Source organism: Giraffa tippelskirchi, chromosome 8, assembly GCF_054371585.1.
Source record: "Giraffa tippelskirchi isolate mGirTip1 chromosome 8, T2T-mGirTip1v1.2.pri, whole genome shotgun sequence".
Classification (NCBI taxonomy): Eukaryota; Metazoa; Chordata; class Mammalia; order Artiodactyla; family Giraffidae; genus Giraffa; species Giraffa tippelskirchi.
Window position 1 is genome coordinate 67,688,057 of NC_137282.1, and position 23,385 is coordinate 67,711,441.

At 55.0% G+C, this 23,385-nt stretch overlaps 3 protein-coding genes and 1 long non-coding RNA gene across 4 annotated transcripts in view; 1 reads left to right on the plus strand and 3 right to left on the minus strand.

Annotated features, from left to right (window-relative positions):
- The window catches only part of LOC145517351 (uncharacterized), a 131,507-nt gene that overhangs the window by 15,542 nt on the left and 92,580 nt on the right, over positions 1–23,385 (plus strand). The window contains exons 6-17 of the long non-coding RNA XR_014061988.1: positions 1,977–2,093; positions 4,075–4,300; positions 6,543–6,800; positions 7,420–7,531; positions 9,623–9,739; positions 11,721–11,946; positions 14,189–14,446; positions 15,065–15,176; positions 17,268–17,384; positions 19,366–19,591; positions 21,834–22,091; positions 22,709–22,820. This is a non-coding gene — a long non-coding RNA (uncharacterized LOC145517351). The remainder of the gene's footprint in view (positions 1–1,976; positions 2,094–4,074; positions 4,301–6,542; positions 6,801–7,419; positions 7,532–9,622; positions 9,740–11,720; positions 11,947–14,188; positions 14,447–15,064; positions 15,177–17,267; positions 17,385–19,365; positions 19,592–21,833; positions 22,092–22,708; positions 22,821–23,385) is intronic.
- On the minus strand, positions 1,927–3,880 carry LOC145517145 (uncharacterized). Its single transcript, XM_081519407.1, has 3 exons — positions 3,540–3,880; positions 2,828–3,140; positions 1,927–2,575 (listed from the first exon to the last, which is right to left on the minus strand). The coding sequence occupies exons 1-3, from the start codon at positions 3,774–3,776 to the stop codon at positions 1,947–1,949; spliced, it is 1,179 nt and encodes a 392-aa protein (XP_081375533.1). The 5' UTR covers positions 3,777–3,880; the 3' UTR covers positions 1,927–1,946.
- LOC145517217 (uncharacterized) lies at positions 9,569–11,378 on the minus strand. The gene is made up of 3 exons (XM_081519486.1): positions 11,186–11,378; positions 10,474–10,786; positions 9,569–10,221 (listed from the first exon to the last, which is right to left on the minus strand). The coding sequence occupies exons 1-3, from the start codon at positions 11,318–11,320 to the stop codon at positions 9,593–9,595; spliced, it is 1,077 nt and encodes a 358-aa protein (XP_081375612.1). The 5' UTR covers positions 11,321–11,378; the 3' UTR covers positions 9,569–9,592.
- LOC145517210 (uncharacterized) lies at positions 17,214–19,023 on the minus strand. Its single transcript, XM_081519478.1, has 3 exons — positions 18,831–19,023; positions 18,119–18,431; positions 17,214–17,866 (listed from the first exon to the last, which is right to left on the minus strand). The coding sequence occupies exons 1-3, from the start codon at positions 18,963–18,965 to the stop codon at positions 17,238–17,240; spliced, it is 1,077 nt and encodes a 358-aa protein (XP_081375604.1). The 5' UTR covers positions 18,966–19,023; the 3' UTR covers positions 17,214–17,237.

The following is a 23,385-nucleotide window of genomic DNA, read 5'->3' on the forward strand; positions in this document are numbered from 1 at the left end:
AAGACATGCCAGATGAGCCTGGGAGACTCCAGCTTAATCTGGATTCAGGAGATATCTCCTCGGGCCAGCTAGTAATTGTAGGATAAGCCTAATGAGTCTTCACAGGATGAAGAGAGTAACGTGCCAAGGTAGCAATCGATGTCCTCATTCGAGAGGTTGAAGCTGGTGCTCAGAGAAGCGGGGAACTTGGCCAGAACAAGCAGGTGTGCACCCAGACAGAACCCCCAGATCCGGCCATTGGAGCTCAGGGAGGCCACTGGTGTGGCTTGTCCCTGTGGCAGGGGCCGAGGCATGCAGCCCACCCTGATTCCTGCGGGGGCCTGACTTGGGAAGTGCCATCTGGTAGCTTTGAGACTCACCAAACCAAATTGCACTGGAGAGAGGAAGGACACCTTCCTTCATCCACCCCCCACCCGCGCCGGATTCCCACATACCCTGACCCCTTTCTCTGGATTTCGGAGCCATTTCCAGAGTCCCGCTCATATGACCTCATTCGAAGTGCACTGTGGACGAGCTGCCATCTGCAGCTGCTACCACAGCAGCCAAGGGCTTTAGCTCCCGAGTACCTCCCTTCCTTTGGAACTTGGGGGCCCTCTACTCCCCACTTGCACACCACACACCTTTGCTGAGGATTGTGGGGACCCTCACTCAGTTTGCAGCACGTTGTAGCCATCCCTGTCCTCTCAATACCTCCCTTGAAACTCAGCTTGTGAGCTCCTTTGGAGCAGCGTGGCCCACCTGCAACACTGCAACGGAAGAGACACAGCTGACAGTGAAACAGCAGCTTAGATCTGACGGCCGGAAAGCTCTGTCAAAAGGGACCTCCCTCTTCACACCGTAGAGGCTCTAGGAGCCGCCAGGGTTTCGGAACCAGTGCTGGGGCCAAAAGGACTCCACAGCTGTTTTCCTTCCTGGGGAGGGTTCTGGCTCGAGTGGGAATGGCTCAAGTCTCCTAAGGTTCTGAAAGCCCACTGTGTGCAGATTCACGGTACACAGAGAGCAGAAGGTGGAGTCCTGTCCTGGAGGTGGTCACAGCTCACGGATGAGCCAGGCAGGCAGGCAGGCAGGGCATGAGAACACCTGAGCTGCCTTCATGAGTGAATGGTGTGGGGGCAGAGGAAGAGAAGCCGGTCTGCTCCCTCGTGTGGTGCCCAGGGCAGGTTGTCCCCAGAGGAATCCCTTACGACAGTGAGGACTATCACGGCTGTTTCCCAAGGGGTTCTGTCAGTGCGTGTCTTCCCCGGAGCGGTCAGGCCGTCTCTAAAATACACTGGCCATGGGCATTGCCTCTCCTTGGAACTTCCCATCTGTTTCTCTTTTTTATGGAACAGTGAATTTCTAGAGGGGTTCTGGGCCACAAGGATGTTGGGTCATTTTCTAGCCTTCTGTCATGAAGAACGCTTTCCTGGGCGTTGGGGTGGTTTGTTGTTCCAGCTCCCTTTCTTGGCTTCTTTTGGGAGCTGGTGCAACAAGAGGAGCTCAGCCTCTGCCTTCTGGCTGAGATGGCACCCTTCAAACAGCAATGCCTGCCTGGAGATAATGATGGCATTTGCCAAAAGGGCTTCGTTTGGCACATGGTATCTTGAAAGGACGTACAACGTCCTTTCAGCTATCAAAGGCTAGTTCAAAGGACATAAACATGAGAACTCTCCAGTGGAGTCTTACAGTAGGTGGAGCGTCCGAAAAAAACTCCTTCAGTCATTTCACTGAGAGTCATTGATTGGGGACACCAAGAATATAGGAAGGAATGCAGAAGGAAAAGATGAAATTGTGTTCAGGATCGGGCGGAGGGATGAACAGGGCGTGCTTGCCTTGAATCCAGGCTTTGTTGGGGGGTGGGGCATAAAGATGGAACGGGTCTGAAACTACAAAGTGGTGATGGTAACACAGTATCACCAGAGTTACACAACAGTGTTCCCAAATTGCAACAATGATGAAAAAGTTTACTAATCCCAACTTAACCAACAAAAATACAGGAAACCACGCAAAAAAGAAAACATCACCAGAAAGGTGGAAACAAACCAAATGCAAAGCAGTTCGGGGGAAAGGAACTCCATGTCCCCTGGGGGCAGACCGAGTTGACGGCGTCCACGGTGAGCAGACAGGGATGGAGGCTGCAGAGCCGACCGCTCCCCTGGACGTGGTGTTTCCGGCAAGGGCTCTGGGTCTCTGTCCAGAGCGGGGGCTCGTTCTCCCTGCAGGGGTGGGTGAGTCATCGTGGGCGTCTGGGTGTTGCGCGGGAGCCAGGGCAGGCTCTCCCTGCCGAGGCGGTGACTCCTCCTCTGCCTCGGGTTCTCCTGCCAAAGGCCGAGCAGGTAGAGGTGCACGTGGAGGTGGAGGTTCTGGCTGAGGGGGTGGGACATCAGTGCCTGGGGCTGGGGGTCCTGCAGGCACGGAGATCCGATCTGCCCGGTGTGCTGGCCAGTACCCAGCTGGCCTGGTGTCTCTGCGAGGGCAAGTCTCGGTTCTCCATCTGCCCTCGGTGGATCCCTGGGTCCTGCACCTGGAGCCACCACCTCTGTAGGGACAGGTCTGGGAAGTGGAGCCTGGTTCCAGTTGGAGGCCAGTGCTAGAGCTGTGGGAGAAGCATCGTTTGCCCGCAGGCCAGCCTTGGCATGTGCGTATCCCGGGACAGAAAGCTTCCAAGAGATTCCCAAAGAATACCCAGGGTCGGATGTCTTTTGGGACTGAAGTGTGCAAGATGGGGGGCGGGGGGTGTGAGGCCAGCGCTTGCTGCAGGCCCAGCAGCAGCTTTCGGGGACTCGTCCCTGTGTAGCTCAGCACCCCCTCCGCACACACTCCCGTACACCAGCCCCAGCGTCCTCACCTCTGTGCTCTGGCGTGCTGGGCTCCAGGTCCTCCTGCTGCCTCAGAGGCCGGGGTTCTCGGGACTCTGGGTCGGAGCCGGGTGTGCTGAGCTCCGTGGCAGCCTCAGACTGGGCCGCCGGGTGTATCCTGGGCGGTGTCTCGGCAGCAGGCCTTCCCCGCCTCCGCTTTGCCCCCGGTGGGGCTGATGCCTCCGTGGGCACGCTCACCTGGAGCCTGCACTGGGCCTCACGGGCGGGGGGGTGGTGCTCCGACCCCTCCCTCCGGGAGCTGGATGGGGTGTCCCCGTCCTCGGCCTCATCACGTGGGAAGCTCTGCAACGACAGTGACCGTCAGCCAGCCATGCTGGGAGTTTTCCGAGCTGGGCCTGGCCAGTGGAGCCGCTGCTTCGGCCTGCTCGAACTTCTCTGCCCAGAAGGGTCAGAGACGTGTGTCTGCTCAGATCCCCACCCGGGAGGAAAGAGACCCACCTGAGGGTGTGAGGTCAGCCTGGGCGGCCGGCCCTGCCCGCACTCTCCCCATCCCGCCCAGCATGCTCTCCCCTGGGGTGTGGACACAACTTGTCCGCAGGCTTCTGACCCCACATCCACCTGGGCTTCCTTGAGGGAGACACGCCCCGAGAAACCCGCATCCACACACACAGGCAAAGGACCCGGTGTTTCCGGGTGGCATGGGAGAGGTGGCCTGGCCCGGCCTGGGGCTCCCCGTGTTACCTTTCTGTTTCTCCGGGCAAAGGGCCAGAGGCGTCTCGGGGGTGCCCTGAGCCAACGTCGACAGGGTGCCCACGCACACTGCCTGTGAGCTCTCCTGAGGCCCCGGCCTCTGGGCAGGGGCAAACAGCAGAACATCTCGGCAGCAAGTGATCTGGCTGGGGGCTCCTCTCCGCTCTCGAGGCCTGGATACCCGGGTTGCGGGTTCTGTTGGGTTCTGTTGCCGGCAGGTGACATCATTTCCTGGGGTTCGTGCTGAGGTCCCTTCCCCAAAACTTCCCAAGCGAATCCCTGGGTTTCTGACTGCTCGACCACCACCCTTAAGCCATGTGCAGGCACAGTGACACCCACCCAGCCCAGCCGACAGCCCTGGGGAGGCCTGGGTGCAGCCAGGGCCTGAGCTCCGAGGGCCCCGCTGCTCTCAGACCAGGCTCCTTCTTCTCATAAGTGGTGTGGCCCTGGACAAGCATATGCCCCTCAGGGTTTCCCCAGTCTCTCCATCTGCAGAGTGGCGGTCATTCTCCCATCTGCTTCCTAGGTCTGTCGGCCTACGAGCAGCTCCATGCCTTTCCACCTGGGGCCGATATCACGTGGAGCGTGTGCGCTGAGACTTCAGAAAGAAAGATTCCTTCCTGGGCTGACACAGCACAGAATGGGGCAGAACGAGGCCTGGATGTGCCGTGGTACCCAGGAAAAGGCACTCCCCCTCCTGACTGTTTTGAGACCCCGCATCCAAGTTGGAGGACCGAAAGGAAGACTCGAAGGTCTCCCTCTCTTATAGAAAAGAGTGGCCAACTTTCTGGTCCTCTGTTTCCATTGAGATTCTGTTCAAGTGTCCCAGCTCGGCTTCTGCGGGTGGCTGAGCTTCTAATGGCTCCCTGCGTTCTTGTCTTTTCCTCTCCAAACCTTCCGTCCTTTTCCCCCTTCTGGGGTGGATGGGCGCTGTCATTGCTTCTACCTTCGAGACAGATTGATGAAAAGTCTGGACCATCGACTCCTTTCCTCTCTTTGGTTCCGTGTCTCTCTCTGGCTGTGTCCCTCTCTTTTCCTTTCTCAATTCAGTCTGTGTCTTCCTCTTTCTCTCTCGTGTGTGGACGGATGGATGCTAGGAATGCACATGTATATGATTAGATGAGGGTTATGTTTTAGGGATAGGTTAGAGGGAGAGAAAGGCTTTAGGTCGGAGTTGGTCATGGGGGAAGGGTCAAGGGTGGTGGTGGTGTTTCTTGGAATCTGAGTGCTGTGCATTCTTCGTCTCTTTCCATATGAACCCCTTCTCAGATACACCACTTGCAAGGAGTCTCTCGTGTTCCGTTTCCTCTCTTTTGCATTTGTGAATGCTTGCTTAGCTTCTCTGTTGTGAAGAGGTTCCATTGGATGGAAACCCATTGGTGTACTTCGTGTACCTCTTTCCCTTACTTGAAGAGACCCATTTCTACCTCCGCCCAGCAAATGGCAAGGAGACTCTGATGTTAAGGAGCCTTTGACCTACGCTTCTTTCTAGCTATCTCATGACATCAGCCTTTAGGGTGAGGTTTTCCCCGATATTGAGGTGGTCTGAGATCAAAACCAATAGCGTTCTTCAGATGTAGCTGTCTGGTTTTCCCATGGACATGTATTGAAGAGGCTTTCTTGTTCCCATTTGGATATTCTCCCCTTCTGTGTCAGAGATGAGTTGAGCATGGATGCTGGGGTCTGTGTCTGGACCCTCAACTTTATTCCATCGATCTGGATCTGTGTGTGTTGTTGTATTCCCAATAGCATACTGTCCGGCTCCTGCTGCTGCTGCTGCGGCTAAGTCACTTCAGTCGTGTCTGACTCTGCGCGACCCCATGGCCTGCAGCCTACCAGGCTCCTCCGTCCAGGGCATTTTCCAGGCAAGAGTACTGGAGTGGGTCGCCATTGCCTTCTCCGATACTCTCCTGAGGATCCTAGTTTGGTCGTCTAATTTCCTTTCACACAACCTTGGATGTCCGTATCGGGGCTTTTTCGTCGGATTGTATTGACAATTTAGGCTCTTTTCTGTTTCCGTACCCCTTTTGCAATTCTTGGTTGGGTGCGAAAATGCATTGGCATTTTGGGAGGAATAGCATCGAAGCTGTGGATTGCCTTGTGGGGCTGGGATATCATTTTCCAAATAGGAATTCTTTCAAGCCCTGAGCACAGCTTCTCTTTCCAGGGATTGGTGTGGGCTTGATCTTCCTTCTTCCATCTCTCGCCGTTTTGTGAGAACAGGTCCTTCCTTCCCTTCTGGGTTAGATGGACCCGTGGGGATCACTTCAGTGAATGGCATTGTCAGTGGGGGTGATAATTCCCTTCTCATTGGAAGACTTTGCTGTGAGTATTAGAAATGCAAGTGATTTCTCTTCCCCTTCCTCCCTGTCCATCTCTCAGAGCCACCGGGAAACAGAGGCCTCACCCAGGGTCACACAGGCCTGAGGAGGTACAACTAGACTGTTGATTCTTCAGGCCCTCAGTGCTGGACATCATCCGGGATACTCTGTGTGTGTCTTCCTCAGTCTGGTGTCCCTTCAGACCTTTCCCTAGTTTTCACAGGCTTGTTGTGTTGGTGTTCTTTGTCTGTTTGGAGACACATCCTTGATAAGCTTTGTGTTTCCACTCATTCGTCTCGCGATGTGTGACCTGTCTTTTGCTTTTGTACTGAGGTCTTTCCCACAGTAGATATCTTTGATTTTGCAAAGTCCACTGTATTCTCCTGGTTTTTTTTGTGGACTGCCTTTTAGTTTTGTGTGTGAAGACTCAAAGCACGTGTCCGGTTTCGGCTCATTGTTCCTCTAGATTTGTGACAAGTTTTCATGGAATGTTTGTCTAGGGATAACTGGAAGTGAACTCGGTGTAAGGTGTCAAGTCTCCATCTTCATTCATGTCATCCCCTGCAGTTTCCAATACCCTGTTCCTGAGTGGTATTGGAGACCTTGAGGGAAGTTTGCTTGCATTGGAGTTTGCGTTTCCACCTTGATTAACTTCACACTGTTCTGCCCTCAGGGACACTGTCAAGGGGGAGTGAGGAGCAGCCTGCACTTCCAGCAGTGACCACACGGTGGGGCGAGTGCTGCTCTCCCCTCTGGGAGCCCCAGGCCACAGGCATCCCAGTGAGGAGCCAGCTCTGTGCTCAGCTGAAAGGAGTTAGTCTCTCAGGAGCCTCTGAGCCCTTCCGTTTGGATCACCCAGGGTGGGCATTTACTGTGACAGAAAAAATTGCCCTGAATTCCATGGACGGAAGAGCCTGGCTGTGTAGAGATCGTGAGTTGCCGTGAATCAGACACAACTGAGGACACAAAAATTCAATAGATTAAAACACTTTTTGGGTGTGGGGGGGAGTAAAAGGGGGTGATGTGGGTTTTTTTGTCTTATAAAATAGCCAAGGGAAATCTAGTTTAAACCTAAATTCACATATATGGGATAGGTATAGCTCTCCGTCACCCTATTAAAAAAACTACTAAACTTTTTTGAAAGTTTATTTTGTAGCTTCCTTGAGCACTTCATTGTGAAGCTTTTTTTTTTTTTTTTTTTTCTGTGACTTTGGCCTCATTAAAAAGTACGGTTTGCCTTTACTGGATAATTTTGTTCATTGGTTTCTTAGGGAATCTTGGTAATATTTGAGTTTCCTGGGGAGTATGGTCACATGACCTGGCCCTGGCCAATCGGTGCCTTCCACCTCCTTGGCCACTGTGATTGGCTCCGGACTGGGGCAGTGCCCAGTCGGGGCCCAGGGCCGGGCCTCACGTTAGAAGCCAGGGGAAGAGGAGCTCTCGTCCTGCTGGGGTAGGGGAAGGGGTGGGGCCGGGGGAGGTCAGGCTCCATAAGTGGGAGGGGCGTGAGGTCCGCCTGCGGCAGTTGGTGACCTTCCTGCTCCCCTCAGGGCAGAGCCGCCGGCGTGAGAATGAGGGCGCTGCTGAGCCCAGGGACTGGGATGGCCTGTTGCTGCTGTGGTCCCAGAGCTCCACCCGAGACCTGAGGGAAGCCGTCTGCCCGTGAGTCCTCTCCCGCTTGTCTGTCAGCTTGTTTGAAACATGCTGGGTTTTCTGCCCAGCTGGCTAAGGGGAGTCCCTGGAAACGCAAGGGTGTGGGTTTTGGCAGACTTCAGGGAAGACATGCCAGATGAGCCTGGGAGACTCCAGCTTAATCTGGATTCAGGAGATATCTCCTCGGGCCAGCTAGTAATTGTAGGATAAGCCTAATGAGTCTTCACAGGATGAAGAGAGTAACGTGCCAAGGTAGCAATCGATGTCCTCATTCGAGAGGTTGAAGCTGGTGCTCAGAGAAGCGGGGAACTTGGCCAGAACAAGCAGGTGTGCACCCAGACAGAACCCCCAGATCCGGCCATTGGAGCTCAGGGAGGCCACTGGTGTGGCTTGTCCCTGTGGCAGGGGCCGAGGCATGCAGCCCACCCTGATTCCTGCGGGGGCCTGACTTGGGAAGTGCCATCTGGTAGCTTTGAGACTCACCAAACCAAATTGCACTGGAGAGAGGAAGGACACCTTCCTTCATCCACCCCCCACCCCCGCCGGATTCCCACATACCCTGACCCCTTTCTCTGGATTTCGGAGCCATTTCCAGAGTCCCGCTCATATGACCTCATTCGAAGTGCACTGTGGACGAGCTGCCATCTGCAGCTGCTACCACAGCAGCCAAGGGCTTTAGCTCCCGAGTACCTCCCTTCCTTTGGAACTTGGGGGCCCTCTACTCCCCACTTGCACACCACACACCTTTGCTGAGGATTGTGGGGACCCTCACTCAGTTTGCAGCACGTTGTAGCCATCCCTGTCCTCTCAATACCTCCCTTGAAACTCAGCTTGTGAGCTCCTTTGGAGCAGCGTGGCCCACCTGCAACACTGCAACGGAAGAGACACAGCTGACAGTGAAACAGCAGCTTAGATCTGACGGCCGGAAAGCTCTGTCAAAAGGGACCTCCCTCTTCACACCGTAGAGGCTCTAGGAGCCGCCAGGGTTTCGGAACCAGTGCTGGGGCCAAAAGGACTCCACAGCTGTTTTCCTTCCTGGGGAGGGTTCTGGCTCGAGTGGGAATGGCTCAAGTCTCCTAAGGTTCTGAAAGCCCACTGTGTGCAGATTCACGGTACACAGAGAGCAGAAGGTGGAGTCCTGTCCTGGAGGTGGTCACAGCTCACGGATGAGCCAGGCAGGCAGGCAGGCAGGGCATGAGAACACCTGAGCTGCCTTCATGAGTGAATGGTGTGGGGGCAGAGGAAGAGAAGCCGGTCTGCTCCCTCGTGTGGTGCCCAGGGCAGGTTGTCCCCAGAGGAATCCCTTACGACAGTGAGGACTATCACGGCTGTTTCCCAAGGGGTTCTGTCAGTGCGTGTCTTCCCCGGAGCGGTCAGGCCGTCTCTAAAATACACTGGCCATGGGCATTGCCTCTCCTTGGAACTTCCCATCTGTTTCTCTTTTTTATGGAACAGTGAATTTCTAGAGGGGTTCTGGGCCACAAGGATGTTGGGTCATTTTCTAGCCTTCTGTCATGAAGAACGCTTTCCTGGGCGTTGGGGTGGTTTGTTGTTCCAGCTCCCTTTCTTGGCTTCTTTTGGGAGCTGGTGCAACAAGAGGAGCTCAGCCTCTGCCTTCTGGCTGAGATGGCACCCTTCAAACAGCAATGCCTGCCTGGAGATAATGATGGCATTTGCCAAAAGGGCTTCGTTTGGCACATGGTATCTTGAAAGGACGTACAACGTCCTTTCAGCTATCAAAGGCTAGTTCAAAGGACATAAACATGAGAACTCTCCAGTGGAGTCTTACAGTAGGTGGAGCGTCCGAAAAAAACTCCTTCAGTCATTTCACTGAGAGTCATTGATTGGGGACACCAAGAATATAGGAAGGAATGCAGAAGGAAAAGATGAAATTGTGTTCAGGATCGGGCGGAGGGATGAACAGGGCGTGCTTGCCTTGAATCCAGGCTTTGTTGGGGGGTGGGGCATAAAGATGGAACGGGTCTGAAACTACAAAGTGGTGATGGTAACACAGTATCACCAGAGTTACACAACAGTGTTCCCAAATTGCAACAATGATGAAAAAGTTTACTAATCCCAACTTAACCAACAAAAATACAGGAAACCACGCAAAAAAGAAAACATCACCAGAAAGGTGGAAACAAACCAAATGCAAAGCAGTTCGGGGGAAAGGAACTCCATGTCCCCTGGGGGCAGACCGAGTTGACGGCGTCCACGGTGAGCAGACAGGGATGGAGGCTGCAGAGCCGACCGCTCCCCTGGACGTGGTGTTTCCGGCAAGGGCTCTGGGTCTCTGTCCAGAGCGGGGGCTCGTTCTCCCTGCAGGGGTGGGTGAGTCATCGTGGGCGTCTGGGTGTTGCGCGGGAGCCAGGGCAGGCTCTCCCTGCCGAGGCGGTGACTCCTCCTCTGCCTCGGGTTCTCCTGCCAAAGGCCGAGCAGGTAGAGGTGCACGTGGAGGTGGAGGTTCTGGCTGAGGGGGTGGGACATCAGTGCCTGGGGCTGGGGGTCCTGCAGGCACGGAGATCCGATCTGCCCGGTGTGCTGGCCAGTACCCAGCTGGCCTGGTGTCTCTGCGAGGGCAAGTCTCGGTTCTCCATCTGCCCTCGGTGGATCCCTGGGTCCTGCACCTGGAGCCACCACCTCTGTAGGGACAGGTCTGGGAAGTGGAGCCTGGTTCCAGTTGGAGGCCAGTGCTAGAGCTGTGGGAGAAGCATCGTTTGCCCGCAGGCCAGCCTTGGCATGTGCGTATCCCGGGACAGAAAGCTTCCAAGAGATTCCCAAAGAATACCCAGGGTCGGATGTCTTTTGGGACTGAAGTGTGCAAGATGGGGGGCGGGGGGTGTGAGGCCAGCGCTTGCTGCAGGCCCAGCAGCAGCTTTCGGGGACTCGTCCCTGTGTAGCTCAGCACCCCCTCCGCACACACTCCCGTACACCAGCCCCAGCGTCCTCACCTCTGTGCTCTGGCGTGCTGGGCTCCAGGTCCTCCTGCTGCCTCAGAGGCCGGGGTTCTCGGGACTCTGGGTCGGAGCCGGGTGTGCTGAGCTCCGTGGCAGCCTCAGACTGGGCCGCCGGGTGTATCCTGGGCGGTGTCTCGGCAGCAGGCCTTCCCCGCCTCCGCTTCGCCCCCGGTGGGGCTGATGCCTCCGTGGGCACGCTCACCTGGAGCCTGCACTGGGCCTCACGGGCGGGGGGGTGGTGCTCCGACCCCTCCCTCCGGGAGCTGGATGGGGTGTCCCCGTCCTCGGCCTCATCACGTGGGAAGCTCTGCAACGACAGTGACCGTCAGCCAGCCATGCTGGGAGTTTTCCGAGCTGGGCCTGGCCAGTGGAGCCGCTGCTTCGGCCTGCTCGAACTTCTCTGCCCAGAAGGGTCAGAGACGTGTGTCTGCTCAGATCCCCACCCGGGAGGAAAGAGACCCACCTGAGGGTGTGAGGTCAGCCTGGGCGGCCGGCCCTGCCCGCACTCTCCCCATCCCGCCCAGCATGCTCTCCCCTGGGGTGTGGACACAACTTGTCCGCAGGCTTCTGACCCCACATCCACCTGGGCTTCCTTGAGGGAGACACACCCCGAGAAACCCGCATCCACACACACAGGCAAAGGACCCGGTGTTTCCGGGTGGCATGGGAGAGGTGGCCTGGCCCGGCCTGGGGCTCCCCGTGTTACCTTTCTGTTTCTCCGGGCAAAGGGCCAGAGGCGTCTCGGGGGTGCCCTGAGCCAACGTCGACAGGGTGCCCACGCACACTGCCTGTGAGCTCTCCTGAGGCCCCGGCCTCTGGGCAGGGGCAAACAGCAGAACATCTCGGCAGCAAGTGATCTGGCTGGGGGCTCCTCTCCGCTCTCGAGGCCTGGATACCCGGGTTGCGGGTTCTGTTGGGTTCTGTTGCCGGCAGGTGACATCATTTCCTGGGGTTCGTGCTGAGGTCCCTTCCCCAAAACTTCCCAAGCGAATCCCTGGGTTTCTGACTGCTCGACCACCACCCTTAAGCCATGTGCAGGCACAGTGACACCCACCCAGCCCAGCCGACAGCCCTGGGGAGGCCTGGGTGCAGCCAGGGCCTGAGCTCCGAGGGCCCCGCTGCTCTCAGACCAGGCTCCTTCTTCTCATAAGTGGTGTGGCCCTGGACAAGCATATGCCCCTCAGGGTTTCCCCAGTCTCTCCATCTGCAGAGTGGCGGTCATTCTCCCATCTGCTTCCTAGGTCTGTCGGCCTACGAGCAGCTCCATGCCTTTCCACCTGGGGCCGATATCACGTGGAGCGTGTGCGCTGAGACTTCAGAAAGAAAGATTCCTTCCTGGGCTGACACAGCACAGAATGGGGCAGAACGAGGCCTGGATGTGCCGTGGTACCCAGGAAAAGGCACTCCCCCTCCTGACTGTTTTGAGACCCCGCATCCAAGTTGGAGGACCGAAAGGAAGACTCGAAGGTCTCCCTCTCTTATAGAAAAGAGTGGCCAACTTTCTGGTCCTCTGTTTCCATTGAGATTCTGTTCAAGTGTCCCAGCTCGGCTTCTGCGGGTGGCTGAGCTTCTAATGGCTCCCTGCGTTCTTGTCTTTTCCTCTCCAAACCTTCCGTCCTTTTCCCCCTTCTGGGGTGGATGGGCGCTGTCATTGCTTCTACCTTCGAGACAGATTGATGAAAAGTCTGGACCATCGACTCCTTTCCTCTCTTTGGTTCCGTGTCTCTCTCTGGCTGTGTCCCTCTCTTTTCCTTTCTCAATTCAGTCTGTGTCTTCCTCTTTCTCTCTCGTGTGTGGACGGATGGATGCTAGGAATGCACATGTATATGATTAGATGAGGGTTATGTTTTAGGGATAGGTTAGAGGGAGAGAAAGGCTTTAGGTCGGAGTTGGTCATGGGGGAAGGGTCAAGGGTGGTGGTGGTGTTTCTTGGAATCTGAGTGCTGTGCATTCTTCGTCTCTTTCCATATGAACCCCTTCTCAGATACACCACTTGCAAGGAGTCTCTCGTGTTCCGTTTCCTCTCTTTTGCATTTGTGAATGCTTGCTTAGCTTCTCTGTTGTGAAGAGGTTCCATTGGATGGAAACCCATTGGTGTACTTCGTGTACCTCTTTCCCTTACTTGAAGAGACCCATTTCTACCTCCGCCCAGCAAATGGCAAGGAGACTCTGATGTTAAGGAGCCTTTGACCTACGCTTCTTTCTAGCTATCTCATGACATCAGCCTTTAGGGTGAGGTTTTCCCCGATATTGAGGTGGTCTGAGATCAAAACCAATAGCGTTCTTCAGATGTAGCTGTCTGGTTTTCCCATGGACATGTATTGAAGAGGCTTTCTTGTTCCCATTTGGATATTCTCCCCTTCTGTGTCAGAGATGAGTTGAGCATGGATGCTGGGGTCTGTGTCTGGACCCTCAACTTTATTCCATCGATCTGGATCTGTGTGTGTTGTTGTATTCCCAATAGCATACTGTCCGGCTCCTGCTGCTGCTGCTGCGGCTAAGTCACTTCAGTCGTGTCTGACTCTGCGCGACCCCATGGCCTGCAGCCTACCAGGCTCCTCCGTCCAGGGCATTTTCCAGGCAAGAGTACTGGAGTGGGTCGCCATTGCCTTCTCCGATACTCTCCTGAGGATCCTAGTTTGGTCGTCTAATTTCCTTTCACACAACCTTGGATGTCCGTATCGGGGCTTTTTCGTCGGATTGTATTGACAATTTAGGCTCTTTTCTGTTTCCGTACCCCTTTTGCAATTCTTGGTTGGGTGCGAAAATGCATTGGCATTTTGGGAGGAATAGCATCGAAGCTGTGGATTGCCTTGTGGGGCTGGGATATCATTTTCCAAATAGGAATTCTTTCAAGCCCTGAGCACAGCTTCTCTTTCCAGGGATTGGTGTGGGCTTGATCTTCCTTCTTCCATCTCTCGCCGTTTTGTGAGAACAGGTCCTTCCTTCCCTTCTGGGTTAGATGGACCCGTGGGGATCACTTCAGTGAATGGCATTGTCAGTGGGGGTGATAATTCCCTTCTCATTGGAAGACTTTGCTGTGAGTATTAGAAATGCAAGTGATTTCTCTTCCCCTTCCTCCCTGTCCATCTCTCAGAGCCACCGGGAAACAGAGGCCTCACCCAGGGTCACACAGGCCTGAGGAGGTACAACTAGACTGTTGATTCTTCAGGCCCTCAGTGCTGGACATCATCCGGGATACTCTGTGTGTGTCTTCCTCAGTCTGGTGTCCCTTCAGACCTTTCCCTAGTTTTCACAGGCTTGTTGTGTTGGTGTTCTTTGTCTGTTTGGAGACACATCCTTGATAAGCTTTGTGTTTCCACTCATTCGTCTCGCGATGTGTGACCTGTCTTTTGCTTTTGTACTGAGGTCTTTCCCACAGTAGATATCTTTGATTTTGCAAAGTCCACTGTATTCTCCTGGTTTTTTTTGTGGACTGCCTTTTAGTTTTGTGTGTGAAGACTCAAAGCACGTGTCCGGTTTCGGCTCATTGTTCCTCTAGATTTGTGACAAGTTTTCATGGAATGTTTGTCTAGGGATAACTGGAAGTGAACTCGGTGTAAGGTGTCAAGTCTCCATCTTCATTCATGTCATCCCCTGCAGTTTCCAATACCCTGTTCCTGAGTGGTATTGGAGACCTTGAGGGAAGTTTGCTTGCATTGGAGTTTGCGTTTCCACCTTGATTAACTTCACACTGTTCTGCCCTCAGGGACACTGTCAAGGGGGAGTGAGGAGCAGCCTGCACTTCCAGCAGTGACCACACGGTGGGGCGAGTGCTGCTCTCCCCTCTGGGAGCCCCAGGCCACAGGCATCCCAGTGAGGAGCCAGCTCTGTGCTCAGCTGAAAGGAGTTAGTCTCTCAGGAGCCTCTGAGCCCTTCCGTTTGGATCACCCAGGGTGGGCATTTACTGTGACAGAAAAAATTGCCCTGAATTCCATGGACGGAAGAGCCTGGCTGTGTAGAGATCGTGAGTTGCCGTGAATCAGACACAACTGAGGACACAAAAATTCAATAGATTAAAACACTTTTTGGGTGTGGGGGGGAGTAAAAGGGGGTGATGTGGGTTTTTTTGTCTTATAAAATAGCCAAGGGAAATCTAGTTTAAACCTAAATTCACATATATGGGATAGGTATAGCTCTCCGTCACCCTATTAAAAAAACTACTAAACTTTTTTGAAAGTTTATTTTGTAGCTTCCTTGAGCACTTCATTGTGAAGCTTTTTTTTTTTTTTTTTTTCTGTGACTTTGGCCTCATTAAAAAGTACGGTTTGCCTTTACTGGATAATTTTGTTCATTGGTTTCTTAGGGAATCTTGGTAATATTTGAGTTTCCTGGGGAGTATGGTCACATGACCTGGCCCTGGCCAATCGGTGCCTTCCACCTCCTTGGCCACTGTGATTGGCTCCGGACTGGGGCAGTGCCCAGTCGGGGCCCAGGGCCGGGCCTCACGTTAGAAGCCAGGGGAAGAGGAGCTCTCGTCCTGCTGGGGTAGGGGAAGGGGTGGGGCCGGGGGAGGTCAGGCTCCATAAGTGGGAGGGGCGTGAGGTCCGCCTGCGGCAGTTGGTGACCTTCCTGCTCCCCTCAGGGCAGAGCCGCCGGCGTGAGAATGAGGGCGCTGCTGAGCCCAGGGACTGGGATGGCCTGTTGCTGCTGTGGTCCCAGAGCTCCACCCGAGACCTGAGGGAAGCCGTCTGCCCGTGAGTCCTCTCCCGCTTGTCTGTCAGCTTGTTTGAAACATGCTGGGTTTTCTGCCCAGCTGGCTAAGGGGAGTCCCTGGAAACGCAAGGGTGTGGGTTTTGGCAGACTTCAGGGAAGACATGCCAGATGAGCCTGGGAGACTCCAGCTTAATCTGGATTCAGGAGATATCTCCTCGGGCCAGCTAGTAATTGTAGGATAAGCCTAATGAGTCTTCACAGGATGAAGAGAGTAACGTGCCAAGGTAGCAATCGATGTCCTCATTCGAGAGGTTGAAGCTGGTGCTCAGAGAAGCGGGGAACTTGGCCAGAACAAGCAGGTGTGCACCCAGACAGAACCCCCAGATCCGGCCATTGGAGCTCAGGGAGGCCACTGGTGTGGCTTGTCCCTGTGGCAGGGGCCGAGGCATGCAGCCCACCCTGATTCCTGCGGGGGCCTGACTTGGGAAGTGCCATCTGGTAGCTTTGAGACTCACCAAACCAAATTGCACTGGAGAGAGGAAGGACACCTTCCTTCATCCACCCCCCACCCCCGCCGGATTCCCACATACCCTGACCCCTTTCTCTGGATTTCGGAGCCATTTCCAGAGTCCCGCTCATATGACCTCATTCGAAGTGCACTGTGGACGAGCTGCCATCTGCAGCTGCTACCACAGCAGCCAAGGGCTTTAGCTCCCGAGTACCTCCCTTCCTTTGGAACTTGGGGGCCCTCTACTCCCCACTTGCACACCACACACCTTTGCTGAGGATTGTGGGGACCCTCACTCAGTTTGCAGCACGTTGTAGCCATCCCTGTCCTCTCAATACCTCCCTTGAAACTCAGCTTGTGAGCTCCTTTGGAGCAGCGTGGCCCACCTGCAACACTGCAACGGAAGAGACACAGCTGACAGTGAAACAGCAGCTTAGATCTGACGGCCGGAAAGCTCTGTCAAAAGGGACCTCCCTCTTCACACCGTAGAGGCTCTAGGAGCCGCCAGGGTTTCGGAACCAGTGCTGGGGCCAAAAGGACTCCACAGCTGTTTTCCTTCCTGGGGAGGGTTCTGGCTCGAGTGGGAATGGCTCAAGTCTCCTAAGGTTCTGAAAGCCCACTGTGTGCAGATTCACGGTACACAGAGAGCAGAAGGTGGAGTCCTGTCCTGGAGGTGGTCACAGCTCACGGATGAGCCAGGCAGGCAGGCAGGCAGGGCATGAGAACACCTGAGCTGCCTTCATGAGTGAATGGTGTGGGGGCAGAGGAAGAGAAGCCGGTCTGCTCCCTCGTGTGGTGCCCAGGGCAGGTTGTCCCCAGAGGAATCCCTTACGACAGTGAGGACTATCACGGCTGTTTCCCAAGGGGTTCTGTCAGTGCGTGTCTTCCCCGGAGCGGTCAGGCCGTCTCTAAAATACACTGGCCATGGGCATTGCCTCTCCTTGGAACTTCCCATCTGTTTCTCTTTTTTATGGAACAGTGAATTTCTAGAGGGGTTCTGGGCCACAAGGATGTTGGGTCATTTTCTAGCCTTCTGTCATGAAGAACGCTTTCCTGGGCGTTGGGGTGGTTTGTTGTTCCAGCTCCCTTTCTTGGCTTCTTTTGGGAGCTGGTGCAACAAGAGGAGCTCAGCCTCTGCCTTCTGGCTGAGATGGCACCCTTCAAACAGCAATGCCTGCCTGGAGATAATGATGGCATTTGCCAAAAGGGCTTCGTTTGGCACATGGTATCTTGAAAGGACGTACAACGTCCTTTCAGCTATCAAAGGCTAGTTCAAAGGACATAAACATGAGAACTCTCCAGTGGAGTCTTACAGTAGGTGGAGCGTCCGAAAAAAACTCCTTCAGTCATTTCACTGAGAGTCATTGATTGGGGACACCAAGAATATAGGAAGGAATGCAGAAGGAAAAGATGAAATTGTGTTCAGGATCGGGCGGAGGGATGAACAGGGCGTGCTTGCCTTGAATCCAGGCTTTGTTGGGGGGTGGGGCATAAAGATGGAACGGGTCTGAAACTACAAAGTGGTGATGGTAACACAGTATCACCAGAGTTACACAACAGTGTTCCCAAATTGCAACAATGATGAAAAAGTTTACTAATCCCAACTTAACCAACAAAAATACAGGAAACCACGCAAAAAAGAAAACATCACCAGAAAGGTGGAAACAAACCAAATGCAAAGCAGTTCGGGGGAAAGGAACTCCATGTCCCCTGGGGGCAGACCGAGTTGACGGCGTCCACGGTGAGCAGACAGGGATGGAGGCTGCAGAGCCGACCGCTCCCCTGGACGTGGTGTTTCCGGCAAGGGCTCTGGGTCTCTGTCCAGAGCGGGGGCTCGTTCTCCCTGCAGGGGTGGGTGAGTCATCGTGGGCGTCTGGGTGTTGCGCGGGAGCCAGGGCAGGCTCTCCCTGCCGAGGCGGTGACTCCTCCTCTGCCTCGGGTTCTCCTGCCAAAGGCCGAGCAGGTAGAGGTGCACGTGGAGGTGGAGGTTCTGGCTGAGGGGGTGGGACATCAGTGCCTGGGGCTGGGGGTCCTGCAGGCACGGAGATCCGATCTGCCCGGTGTGCTGGCCAGTACCCAGCTGGCCTGGTGTCTCTGCGAGGGCAAGTCTCGGTTCTCCATCTGCCCTCGGTGGATCCCTGGGTCCTGCACCTGGAGCCACCACCTCTGTAGGGACAGGTCTGGGAAGTGGAGCCTGGTTCCAGTTGGAGGCCAGTGCTAGAGCTGTGGGAGAAGCATCGTTTGCCCGCAGGCCAGCCTTGGCATGTGCGTATCCCGGGACAGAAAGCTTCCAAGAGATTCCCAAAGAATACCCAGGGTCGGATGTCTTTTGGGACTGAAGTGTGCAAGATGGGGGGCGGGGGGTGTGAGGCCAGCGCTTGCTGCAGGCCCAGCAGCAGCTTTCGGGGACTCGTCCCTGTGTAGCTCAGCACCCCCTCCGCACACACTCCCGTACACCAGCCCCAGCGTCCTCACCTCTGTGCTCTGGCGTGCTGGGCTCCAGGTCCTCCTGCTGCCTCAGAGGCCGGGGTTCTCGGGACTCTGGGTCGGAGCCGGGTGTGCTGAGCTCCGTGGCAGCCTCAGACTGGGCCGCCGGGTGTATCCTGGGCGGTGTCTCGGCAGCAGGCCTTCCCCGCCTCCGCTTCGCCCCCGGTGGGGCTGATGCCTCCGTGGGCACGCTCACCTGGAGCCTGCACTGGGCCTCACGGGCGGGGGGGTGGTGCTCCGACCCCTCCCTCCGGGAGCTGGATGGGGTGTCCCCGTCCTCGGCCTCATCACGTGGGAAGCTCTGCAACGACAGTGACCGTCAGCCAGCCATGCTGGGAGTTTTCCGAGCTGGGCCTGGCCAGTGGAGCCGCTGCTTCGGCCTGCTCGAACTTCTCTGCCCAGAAGGGTCAGAGACGTGTGTCTGCTCAGATCCCCACCCGGGAGGAAAGAGACCCACCTGAGGGTGTGAGGTCAGCCTGGGCGGCCGGCCCTGCCCGCACTCTCCCCATCCCGCCCAGCATGCTCTCCCCTGGGGTGTGGACACAACTTGTCCGCAGGCTTCTGACCCCACATCCACCTGGGCTTCCTTGAGGGAGACACACCCCGAGAAACCCGCATCCACACACACAGGCAAAGGACCCGGTGTTTCCGGGTGGCATGGGAGAGGTGGCCTGGCCCGGCCTGGGGCTCCCCGTGTTACCTTTCTGTTTCTCCGGGCAAAGGGCCAGAGGCGTCTCGGGGGTGCCCTGAGCCAACGTCGACAGGGTGCCCACGCACACTGCCTGTGAGCTCTCCTGAGGCCCCGGCCTCTGGGCAGGGGCAAACAGCAGAACATCTCGGCAGCAAGTGATCTGGCTGGGGGCTCCTCTCCGCTCTCGAGGCCTGGATACCCGGGTTGCGGGTTCTGTTGGGTTCTGTTGCCGGCAGGTGACATCATTTCCTGGGGTTCGTGCTGAGGTCCCTTCCCCAAAACTTCCCAAGCGAATCCCTGGGTTTCTGACTGCTCGACCACCACCCTTAAGCCATGTGCAGGCACAGTGACACCCACCCAGCCCAGCCGACAGCCCTGGGGAGGCCTGGGTGCAGCCAGGGCCTGAGCTCCGAGGGCCCCGCTGCTCTCAGACCAGGCTCCTTCTTCTCATAAGTGGTGTGGCCCTGGACAAGCATATGCCCCTCAGGGTTTCCCCAGTCTCTCCATCTGCAGAGTGGCGGTCATTCTCCCATCTGCTTCCTAGGTCTGTCGGCCTACGAGCAGCTCCATGCCTTTCCACCTGGGGCCGATATCACGTGGAGCGTGTGCGCTGAGACTTCAGAAAGAAAGATTCCTTCCTGGGCTGACACAGCACAGAATGGGGCAGAACGAGGCCTGGATGTGCCGTGGTACCCAGGAAAAGGCACTCCCCCTCCTGACTGTTTTGAGACCCCGCATCCAAGTTGGAGGACCGAAAGGAAGACTCGAAGGTCTCCCTCTCTTATAGAAAAGAGTGGCCAACTTTCTGGTCCTCTGTTTCCATTGAGATTCTGTTCAAGTGTCCCAGCTCGGCTTCTGCGGGTGGCTGAGCTTCTAATGGCTCCCTGCGTTCTTGTCTTTTCCTCTCCAAACCTTCCGTCCTTTTCCCCCTTCTGGGGTGGATGGGCGCTGTCATTGCTTCTACCTTCGAGACAGATTGATGAAAAGTCTGGACCATCGACTCCTTTCCTCTCTTTGGTTCCGTGTCTCTCTCTGGCTGTGTCCCTCTCTTTTCCTTTCTCAATTCAGTCTGTGTCTTCCTCTTTCTCTCTCGTGTGTGGACGGATGGATGCTAGGAATGCACATGTATATGATTAGATGAGGGTTATGTTTTAGGGATAGGTTAGAGGGAGAGAAAGGCTTTAGGTCGGAGTTGGTCATGGGGGAAGGGTCAAGGGTGGTGGTGGTGTTTCTTGGAATCTGAGTGCTGTGCAGTCTTCGTCTCTTTCCATATGAACCCCTTCTCAGATACACCACTTGCAAGGAGTCTCTCGTGTTCCGTTTCCTCTCTTTTGCATTTGTGAATGCTTGCTTAGCTTCTCTGTTGTGAAGAGGTTCCATTGGATGGAAACCCATTGGTGTACTTCGTGTACCTCTTTCCCTTACTTGAAGAGACCCATTTCTACCTCCGCCCAGCAAATGGCAAGGAGACTCTGATGTTAAGGAGCCTTTGACCTACGCTTCTTTCTAGCTATCTCATGACATCAGCCTTTAGGGTGAGGTTTTCCCCGATATTGAGGTGGTCTGAGATCAAAACCAATAGCGTTCTTCAGATGTAGCTGTCTGGTTTTCCCATGGACATGTATTGAAGAGGCTTTCTTGTTCCCATTTGGATATTCTCCCCTTCTGTGTCAGAGATGAGTTGAGCATGGATGCTGGGGTCTGTGTCTGGACCCTCAACTTTATTCCATCGATCTGGATCTGTGTGTGTTGTTGTATTCCCAATAGCATACTGTCCGGCTCCTGCTGCTGCTGCTGCGGCTAAGTCACTTCAGTCGTGTCTGACTCTGCGCGACCCCATGGCCTGCAGCCTACCAGGCTCCTCCGTCCAGGGCATTTTCCAGGCAAGAGTACTGGAGTGGGTCGCCATTGCCTTCTCCGATACTCTCCTGAGGATCCTAGTTTGGTCGTCTAATTTCCTTTCACACAACCTTGGATGTCCGTATCGGGGCTTTTTCGTCGGATTGTATTGACAATTTAGGCTCTTTTCTGTTTCCGTACCCCTTTTGCAATTCTTGGTTGGGTGCGAAAATGCATTGGCATTTTGGGAGGAATAGCATCGAAGCTGTGGATTGCCTTGTGGGGCTGGGATATCATTTTCCAAATAGGAATTCTTTCAAGCCCTGAGCACAGCTTCTCTTTCCAGGGATTGGTGTGGGCTTGATCTTCCTTCTTCCATCTCTCGCCGTTTTGTGAGAACAGGTCCTTCCTTCCCTTCTGGGTTAGATGGACCCGTGGGGATCACTTCAGTGAATGGCATTGTCAGTGGGGGTGATAATTCCCTTCTCATTGGAAGACTTTGCTGTGAGTATTAGAAATGCAAGTGATTTCTCTTCCCCTTCCTCCCTGTCCATCTCTCAGAGCCACCGGGAAACAGAGGCCTCACCCAGGGTCACACAGGCCTGAGGAGGTACAACTAGACTGTTGATTCTTCAGGCCCTCAGTGCTGGACATCATCCGGGATACTCTGTGTGTGTCTTCCTCAGTCTGGTGTCCCTTCAGACCTTTCCCTAGTTTTCACAGGCTTGTTGTGTTGGTGTTCTTTGTCTGTTTGGAGACACATCCTTGATAAGCTTTGTGTTTCCACTCATTCGTCTCGCGATGTGTGACCTGTCTTTTGCTTTTGTACTGAGGTCTTTCCCACAGTAGATACCTTTGATTTTGCAAAGTCCACTGTATTCTCCTGGTTTTTTTTGTGGACTGCCTTTTAGTTTTGTGTGTGAAGACTCAAAGCACGTGTCCGGTTTCGGCTCATTGTTCCTCTAGATTTGTGACAAGTTTTCATGGAATGTTTGTCTAGGGATAACTGGAAGTGAACTCGGTGTAAGGTGTCAAGTCTCCATCTTCATTCATGTCATCCCCTGCAGTTTCCAATACCCTGTTCCTGAGTGGTATTGGAGACCTTGAGGGAAGTTTGCTTGCATTGGAGTTTGCGTTTCCACCTTGATTAACTTCACACTGTTCTGCCCTCAGGGACACTGTCAAGGGGGAGTGAGGAGCAGCCTGCACTTCCAGCAGTGACCACACGGTGGGGCGAGTGCTGCTCTCCCCTCTGGGAGCCCCAGGCCACAGGCATCCCAGTGAGGAGCCAGCTCTGTGCTCAGCTGAAAGGAGTTAGTCTCTCAGGAGCCTCTGAGCCCTTCCGTTTGGATCACCCAGGGTGGGCATTTACTGTGACAGAAAAAATTGCCCTGAATTCCATGGACGGAAGAGCCTGGCTGTGTAGAGATCGTGAGTTGCCGTGAATCAGACACAACTGAGGACACAAAAATTCAATAGATTAAAACACTTTTTGGGTGTGGGGGGGAGTAAAAGGGGGTGATGTGGGTTTTTTTGTCTTATAAAATAGCCAAGGGAAATCTAGTTTAAACCTAAATTCACATATATGGGATAGGTATAGCTCTCCGTCACCCTATTAAAAAAACTACTAAACTTTTTTGAAAGTTTATTTTGTAGCTTCCTTGAGCACTTCATTGTGAAGCTTTTTTTTTTTTTTTTTTCTGTGACTTTGGCCTCATTAAAAAGTACGGTTTGCCTTTACTGGATAATTTTGTTCATTGGTTTCTTAGGGAATCTTGGTAATATTTGAGTTTCCTGGGGAGTATGGTCACATGACCTGGCCCTGGCCAATCGGTGCCTTCCACCTCCTTGGCCACTGTGATTGGCTCCGGACTGGGGCAGTGCCCAGTCGGGGCCCAGGGCCGGGCCTCACGTTAGAAGCCAGGGGAAGAGGAGCTCTCGTCCTGCTGGGGTAGGGGAAGGGGTGGGGCCGGGGGAGGTCAGGCTCCATAAGTGGGAGGGGCGTGAGGTCCGCCTGCGGCAGTTGGTGACCTTCCTGCTCCCCTCAGGGCAGAGCCGCCGGCGTGAGAATGAGGGCGCTGCTGAGCCCAGGGACTGGGATGGCCTGTTGCTGCTGTGGTCCCAGAGCTCCACCCGAGACCTGAGGGAAGCCGTCTGCCCGTGAGTCCTCTCCCGCTTGTCTGTCAGCTTGTTTGAAACATGCTGGGTTTTCTGCCCAGCTGGCTAAGGGGAGTCCCTGGAAACGCAAGGGTGTGGGTTTTGGCAGACTTCAGGGAAGACATGCCAGATGAGCCTGGGAGACTCCAGCTTAATCTGGATTCAGGAGATATCTCCTCGGGCCAGCTAGTAATTGTAGGATAAGCCTAATGAGTCTTCACAGGATGAAGAGAGTAACGTGCCAAGGTAGCAATCGATGTCCTCATTCGAGAGGTTGAAGCTGGTGCTCAGAGAAGCGGGGAACTTGGCCAGAACAAGCAGGTGTGCACCCAGACAGAACCCCCAGATCCGGCCATTGGAGCTCAGGGAGGCCACTGGTGTGGCTTGTCCCTGTGGCAGGGGCCGAGGCATGCAGCCCACCCTGATTCCTGCGGGGGCCTGACTTGGGAAGTGCCATCTGGTAGCTTTGAGACTCACCAAACCAAATTGCACTGGAGAGAGGAAGGACACCTTCCTTCATCCACCCCCCACCCGCGCCGGATTCCCACATACCCTGACCCCTTTCTCT

Excerpts from the sequence above, each read along its gene's own strand:
- LOC145517145 (XM_081519407.1), bottom strand. The coding sequence starts at position 3,776 with ATGATGTCACCTGCCGGCAACAGAACCCAACAGAACCCGCAACCCGGG. Across the intron at positions 3,141-3,539 it reads TTGCCCGGAGAAACAGAAAG|AGCTTCCCACGTGATGAGGC; the intron begins GTAACACGGGGA and ends CTGTCGTTGCAG. Across the intron at positions 2,576-2,827 it reads CAGCACGCCAGAGCACAGAG|CTCTAGCACTGGCCTCCAAC; the intron begins GTGAGGACGCTG and ends CTTCTCCCACAG.
- LOC145517217 (XM_081519486.1), bottom strand. The coding sequence starts at position 11,320 with ATGTTCTGCTGTTTGCCCCTGCCCAGAGGCCGGGGCCTCAGGAGAGCT. Across the intron at positions 10,787-11,185 it reads TTGCCCGGAGAAACAGAAAG|AGCTTCCCACGTGATGAGGC; the intron begins GTAACACGGGGA and ends CTGTCGTTGCAG. Across the intron at positions 10,222-10,473 it reads CAGCACGCCAGAGCACAGAG|CTCTAGCACTGGCCTCCAAC; the intron begins GTGAGGACGCTG and ends CTTCTCCCACAG.
- LOC145517210 (XM_081519478.1), bottom strand. The coding sequence starts at position 18,965 with ATGTTCTGCTGTTTGCCCCTGCCCAGAGGCCGGGGCCTCAGGAGAGCT. Across the intron at positions 18,432-18,830 it reads TTGCCCGGAGAAACAGAAAG|AGCTTCCCACGTGATGAGGC; the intron begins GTAACACGGGGA and ends CTGTCGTTGCAG. Across the intron at positions 17,867-18,118 it reads CAGCACGCCAGAGCACAGAG|CTCTAGCACTGGCCTCCAAC; the intron begins GTGAGGACGCTG and ends CTTCTCCCACAG.